The 7,618-nt window shown below is 34.5% G+C and overlaps 1 protein-coding gene across 1 annotated transcript; it reads left to right on the forward strand.

Moving 5' to 3' along the window:
- Positions 1-4,348: 4,348 nt before the first annotated feature.
- On the forward strand, positions 4,349-7,209 carry LOC149024126 (uncharacterized). Its single transcript, XM_089142892.1, has 4 exons — positions 4,349-4,635; positions 5,799-5,847; positions 5,932-6,089; positions 6,169-7,209. Exons 1-4 carry the CDS (start codon positions 4,426-4,428, stop codon positions 6,694-6,696), a joined length of 945 nt encoding a protein of 314 aa, XP_088999018.1. The 5' UTR covers positions 4,349-4,425; the 3' UTR covers positions 6,697-7,209.
- Positions 7,210-7,618: the final 409 nt, after the last annotated feature.

The raw sequence follows: 7,618 nt of genomic DNA on the forward strand, positions 1-7,618 counted from the left end.
CTATTGTACAGGTTTAGTAGGCAACCCAACTGTTCTCTGTGAAGGAGGAAATTTCCGTTTCTTGAGTTACAACCTTGTCTCTTTGTTAAGGTAATATAACCCCACAAATTTTTGCTTCATGAGTTCCATTTTTAGATGGGGTGGGGAGTATCACGTCTCAATTTGAGCTTCGATAAATTTTCTTTTTTCTTCATGATGGTGGCTTCTAGTGCTATCCCTCACAATGATATTGGAAAAAGGAAGGAAAAAAAAAGGGTTTCATTTCTTCTTCTCATCTCCTTTCTTGCTATAAGTAAAAGGGAGGAAGAGGGGGGAGGTGAGGAAATTGTACTTTTGTCCCTGGGTTGTGTTTGGAAAGCCATGAAAAGAATGGATTTATTGAGAGGGAGATTTGCATGAACCTATTACTGTATGACATAGTTTTCGTCATATTGTATATTGATTTGACAAAGTTTTTAAGTCTTTAGATTAGAAAATTTTATTAAAAAAATGAAGCATTGGGTTCTTCCTTTTTTTTCTTTTTCGTCCAATAGAAGATTCATATTAGATACTCCAATAGATACTCCAAGGAAATGCCCCTGAAGCTTCTTCCTATTTTGAAGGGCCCTGTTGCATGGGGATGAAGCAACAGAGGCTAGAGGCTTTATTTTCTTCTCGCATAAACACCAATACACAAACAAATTCAGTTATGACAGGCAATGTGAATATAAAATTAAGTCATGGAGGATTGAAGCATCCGATTATATGATAAGAGAAGAACATGTGCCTTACAATCGAAGGGTTGTTTAATTGGTAATGACTGGTAACTCTTGATGTTCTAAGTTATGTGTAATCGCTCTTACATAAAATTTCTTAATTCTTAAGGAGAATGTGGGTTCTATCATCATAGGGTTGCTTGGCTGGCAATGACTGAGTTCGACTCCGATGGTGTAGTATATGTAATAGCCTCTTCCCTTAATTATATGCATAAGATATAAAGGTGTTAGACTTAATTAAACCTAGTGGAAGGTGGTCTCATTGGAAAATGGAAGGCAATAGAAATAATAGTATATTCACAATGTTAGTCATTTTGTTCCTCTTTTTATTTTGTTCTCTTGCTCTGTGTCTTTATTTGAAAATTAAAATTTTCATGTTGCGATCCAATTGAAAATATTTGCAGAATGGATTTATTAAACTTTGATTTTCAACATAGAAATATATAAAAATGGTTTTTATTAAGAATGAGTTTTCCATACCTTTCTCTTATTAATACAACATGCATTGATACAAGTAAAATTTTGTATTAAATTGCTTTTACACAGCTTATATTTATGCTTGATATCATTATTTCTAGTTACATATAATGCAACAACCACATGCATAAGATGTCCTATCCTATCTCTAATTGAAAACCATCATCGATCAAAACTCAGATATCCTTCTTTTCTTTTTTTTTTTTTTTGGGGGGATCTCTCTATACATATAAAAGTCATTTATGGCATGATATGATCGCCTAGCCGTAGCCGCATATCATCTGCGCTCAATATGCGGGATTTTTGTTGGATCAGATCTTTCGCTTTGACGGAAGCTTTTGGACATAGCAAAAAGGGATAAAAACGGAGGGCCTTCACGCAAGCAAGCGCGAGAGAAGCAAGCAAGCAAAGTAGAAGCTTTGCCAGAAGCAAGACGAGGAAGCGAGGCTGTCTACGAAGCGGTAGCTTCCCCGACCGACTACAATACAACAGTCGCGACCTACTTTGATTCAAAAAACAAAAAAGAAAGGCGAACGGTTTGGGGGGTAAACATCAAAATTTGGAAATCCATGTTATTGAAATTGTAAATTAAATTTACATAGTAATATCAAAATCAGATTTTTGTTTCAAAATTATCTAGAGTTGGACATACTCAAAAATGAATTTGACTTCCTTACTTAACCCAAAGTTGTGTTCATGATCATGCAACTTTTGATATCGTCAATGCATGAGTTGGAATTTACCATCCACACCGACTGTATTTTTTTCTTACTTTTTCATCACATATTTAGGAGGGATATAATTCTAATTTATTTTGTGAGTCCGGATAACCTGATGTTTTTTTTACCATATTTATTGTATGGGCTTTTATATTTAGATTATATTATTATATTTGGACACAGGCTTCACACAATATGTACTGTGAAAAAACATTAGAAATGCACACAATACTCTATCTCTCAAAGTTTTATCCGGACTTCTATTTTGTTGGTGCGCAAAGATAAACCTCATCATAAATGTATGGTGGAAATGCGGAAATAGGACATAAACATCTACCACTCTACCCCTACAAATAAAAGTTGTAGAGTATACACGCTCACAGATCCCATTGGAACCACATGACTGCAAAGTTCTAGAGTACACGCTCGCAGATCCCATTGGAACCACATGACTGCTTTTAATTCAAGCAAGTGATGCATTCCAATGGCATCACCTCTGTCATAAATTATCCCCCAAAAAACTTGCCGTACTCTTGTTGGTGATGCACTAGCATCGATTCATCCATATTCAAATTCACAATCATTAAATGATCCATCGGAACTTACGCAATGTTTGACCATCAACATTAAAACCTCTAATAAAAAAAAATTAAAAAAAAAAACTGCATTTATATCTCTAGAAATTTGTAAGGCAACATTTTTTGTGAATCAAATTATATATCCAACATATCTGAAGGATGCGGATTCGGTATAACATTGGTAGCATGTGTGGCATCAGTAGGTATTAAATAAATTCACCTCATATCATTTATTATACTCTATTTATTTAAAATAAAATGGTTTTAATGTTCAATGCAATCTGGTTTCTTTTGTACCATTTTGCCATTACCATTACCCTACCATTTATTAAGTGGAACACTTATGCTAAACTGATACAATATCATATTTATTTAGTATAATATAATAGGATATAAAGAAGACGATTTTAGTTTTGGTTAACACTACAAGTGATAAATTGACACCCTTGCCTTGTGGGGTTAAATGATCTCAATTATTTACTATAGTTTTTAAATTCTCAAATAATTCTCATCTTCTCTTATTCGACTTTCGAAAAAAAGGAAAAACAAAAGAAAGAAAGAAAAGATAAGAGGATGAAGACTAATCTGATTTATTCAGAAAATTTCTCAATTTTTATGGTCACATATATCTCTTTTTCTATTCACAGACAAAAAATATATCTCCTTTTTTGTTTAAATATATCTTTGTGTGAATTTGACTTATGTACTTGTGATTAAATGGTTAATGTAATTTTCTTTTCTCATCAAAATAAATTTTTAAAATTAGTAATATTATGCATAAGAGTACAATTTTAATAGAATAAATTCAAGAAGCATCATATAGCTGAAAATATTGTTAAGTACTTGATATGTGCAGCAAAAGTTTCAAAGCTGATGAAACGAACCGAGTAAAATTTGACCCCAAAAAATTCTAGAGCGTGTAAGTGTAATCCGTTACACACCCAAGAGATGTATATATAGTTTTCCGATAGAAGGATGTATGTATAATTTGCTCTTATATAACTTTTTTTTCTTTTCAATGAGGCCCATAAGCCCAGGACAAGGGAAGGTGTGGAAACAAGGACAGAGAGTACTCAAACCGAGTTGGAACCCTTTACCTATGAGGATAGATGAATATGCTCTCCTTACATTCTTCTACCACATGTTTTGGAGGGAAGTTCTCCTCTGGACTACTACATTGTCAATAATCATAGGTGGCTCCCTTCCTAAATATGTGGTAGAAGGGTATAAAAGGAGTGCAATCCTTTACCTCTATAGGTAAAAGATATGAACTTGTGGAAACCTAAGATCTTTTTGGTCTTACCACTTTTATATGATTAGGTGCCACAATCATGCCACAAGCATGGCCATTACCATTATATAATTTTTGTTATTTGGTGGAAACTAATCTTGTATAAATGATCCATGGAGAAAAATTAAAGTATCCCAACTAGCATTATGATACTAGCCAATATGGAGCCATATTAGACACAACCTGATACAATACATCCCAATATGTCTCTCTTTTGAGTTGCACCAAAATACATTGACGAGCATGATACAACACTTAATACGTTTCTTAAAATCACTAGATCGTTACAATAATCAATTCCAATACTTTAAACCTTTGCATAGAAACCTTAACCATCAAATTGCTCAGGATCTTTACTTACTTTATTAAATAATAAAATTTGCCCACTAAACCCGCTCCTAAAAATTCTCGACATGATCCGAATTTTCCAAGGAGGTTGGTCAATGGAAACAAGTTTTGTGCAGGTTTACATGACAACTTAGCGTAACAGGAGAACCGATAAAGGTTCAAAACCCGAAAATTCCGGTTCTCAAGTATTACTTTTATTTTCAAATGGCCTATTTAATGTTCAACTAGTGCCTGATTAAGCTTGTTACAGTTGAGCAATGGAGGCCTTAACGAGATCTTCATTCAAGAGCTTTGCAGAATACAACACTGCTAGCAAAGCATTCTTATTTTCTAAAACTGTTTCAAGTAAACCACTGATGTGTTTTTTCCCCATTCGGAAGAATGTTACTGTCGATTCCTTACGTTCGTTTCCTCTGCATATCAAAGCAATTGAGTCTCCTGGATTTTTCTCAACGGAAGAACATGTGGTCTTAGCTCCATCCCTTCTCTATTCTCTCTTTACTCTCTTTAAATGGTGTTCATTTCTGGAAGCTGTATTAGTAATTTGACGTTTTGAGTTTGGTTGATCTTGTTCTCAACTTCTTGTACTCATGGTTTTCTTGTCACTTTTCTGATGATCATTCTCTTGGTTTATATCCGCATTTCCATTCTTCTGGGTCTGATAATATCAGAAGTTCTGAATCTCTGATAATCTTTTGCTTATTTCTGTTTTATTTGATTCTTCATTTCTTTTACTTTTCTTGATATTAATTTCATTTATTATGATTGATTACTGGTGTTATTACTATTGTTATTATTACTATCTTGCAGTGCTTGACATTTTTTGTTGGTGTAGTTAGTTACATTTTCAGATCAAAATCTGTGGGCTTCTAGCTGTTCTATTTATTTGGAACGAACCTTCTCTTATCTCAGTTATAGTTTTCCTTAGATTTTTCTTTTCTTTTTTTTATGGTTATTCTTTTAAAGATTTTTCTTGCTGAGGACAGTGATTAGCTTAATTTCTTTGCTTTACAACTCTTTTCTTTTCTTTTCTTTTTGACTTCTTTACTTTGTTCTTAAGTTTTCTTTGTTCTCCATAGCTTTTTCTTCTTTCTTTTCTTCATTTTCATCTTTTTTTCATTTCTTTATGAGATTTCAAAAATCTAAAGATTTCAAATCTATAGATTTTAAATTTATGAAGTCATGATTCATAAAATTAACTGTTTGGTTAGCCTAAATCTTTGGAATGAAATCTATAGATTGATCTTGAAAACACATCTGTAGAGTCATGGTTATAGCAGGGGTGAAATCCAAAGATTTCACCTAATACCCATAAATCTACAGATTCGTGTTTAAGTGTACAAAGGTGAATCCATAGATTTTATGAATCCGGGGGATTCACACAACCAAATGGACATAAATCTCCCATTTGTAAATCCAGAGATTTGAAATCTCTGGATTTATATAACCAAAACGGGTCCTTACCTTTTTTCAAGTTTAAATTGGCAGAATTAATTTTCGTAATGATTATGCTAGAAGATAAATTAGTTCATGATGAAACTGAAAGATCTTGATGTAGCTGCTTCATTGATTGAGGTTGGAGGGTGGTACAAAATGGAATGAAATGCTAATGATCCTATAATCTGTGCAGGTCAGCTTGGAGACTGAAGATGCTGTGCAAGCCGAGCATGACACTTCAGGTGATCAAGCTCAAGTAACAAATAATATTTATTGCTTTTCCAGCATATTTTTGTCCCATATTAAATCCACCATTTGAATTTCAGGCAACAAAACTGTTTGTGTTAAATTTCAATTACAAAAAGAATGTGTATTTGGTCAGCGGTTCCTCATAGTTGGTGATGATCCCATGTTTGGTATGTGGGATCCTTCATGTGCCATACCACTAAAATGGTCAGATGGACATATTTGGACTGTTGAGCTGGTAAGAAGTAACCAACGAAGTTAGATCATTTTGGTTATTCATCTTCTCTGTTCTTATATGTTGGTTGTGAATTGAATAGGATCTGTTTGTTGGAAAAACCCTGCAATTCAAGTTTCTTCTTGAAGGAGAAAATGGAGAAGTAGTTTGGCAACCAGGCCCAAACCGGATTGTGCAGATTTGGGAAAGTGAGAATACTGTTGTTGTTTCAGAAGATTGGGAAAGTGCTGAAGTCCAAGAATCAATAGAGGAACCACCATTGATGAAACCAAGTGTGGAAGGGGACATTTCCTGCCCTGAAGAAGAACTTATGGCTAATGCAAACAGTGAATCCATTGATTCAGAACCAAATGGATACCTGGCTGATTTGGTGAAGTTATTTAAAACTTCAGCTAATAGTACTGATTCACAAGAAGAAAACATCTCTAGTGCAACCAGGGAGGAGTTCGACATTGCTCGAAGCACAGCTGATATTAATGGGGGAGTCATCAGCAAGAACGATGCGAGCGAAGAAATCTATGAAGGAGGTCATGTTCTGGTACCTGGATTGGAACCATTACCAACAATGCCCATTCAAGATTCAGCATCACAGCTAGTTGAGGAAGAATAACTCCAGCATTTCCTATTCAAATTGGGTGATAACAATGCATTTTAGGTAACAGTTTGAGAAGTTATGCTTTTGTTTTCTTCATCCTTGATAAGGAATCTGTTTTCCATTGAGTCAAGAACAAACTCAAAAAAATATTAGATCTTTCACCTATTGAGAATTTAAGGAACTCGAGTTTAGATGATTTTGAAAACTATTTTTGACTAGGGGGTCTTTGTAGACATCACTGACCTTCCTTCCTCCCCAATCTGAAACCCTCTTTACAGTCAAGAGTAGAGCTGACACTCCAAATCATGAAACAACAGTCACATACCTGTGGCTGTGGCTGTGGATCAACAAACAAGAACAACCATCCGACGATGGCTGCGACTGTGATGCACTGCTGGGCTGCGGTAGATTTCAGATTAACATTGAGCATGGCTTTTTAATTTGTTAGACAAAAGTGTGTCTCCATTCTTTTGTCAATGCAGATCTTATTTTTAGAGAAGTACCTTAATGGTGAAATTGAAAATTGCGGTCGACGAAATCTGTTTTATTGTCAACATGAACAAAATAGCATCGCCTGATGCTAGAGGACAACTAAATTTGGCTAAATCTGCCCCCACAAGATTCTAGAGCTCAACGGCAAGGACGAGTCCCTATTGAATTTGAATACCAACATCGCATCGCGTCTCTAAATTTTAGTTTTCCCGTTGAGGGAACCCATGGGCCATGGGTGACTCCTTTGAGATAATCTTACATTATTTTTAAAGATATACTGCGAGAATAATATAATAATTCGAATTTTCTTTTTTCACAACTCAATGAATTTTTTTTGGTGACATCCCAATGTTTTGAATCCATGGCAAAAATGATTGATTTGCTATCATGCGAGAGATACCTGAATTTTTAAGTAACCTTTCTTGGTGTACTCTTTATATAGAAA

Source organism: Hakea prostrata, chromosome 2 (assembly GCF_041222555.1).
Source record: "Hakea prostrata isolate BN-2017 chromosome 2, UWA_Hpros_2, whole genome shotgun sequence".
Taxonomy (NCBI): Eukaryota; Viridiplantae; Streptophyta; class Magnoliopsida; order Proteales; family Proteaceae; genus Hakea; species Hakea prostrata.

Bases quoted from the DNA above. Each gene is read 5' to 3' on its own strand.
- LOC149024126 (XM_089142892.1), top strand. From the start codon at position 4,426: ATGGAGGCCTTAACGAGATCTTCATTCAAGAGCTTTGCAGAATACAAC. The intron at 4,636-5,798 runs GTCTTAGCTCCA...TAATCTGTGCAG, and splicing joins TCTCAACGGAAGAACATGTG to GTCAGCTTGGAGACTGAAGA. The intron at 5,848-5,931 runs GTGATCAAGCTC...TTTGAATTTCAG, and splicing joins AGCCGAGCATGACACTTCAG to GCAACAAAACTGTTTGTGTT.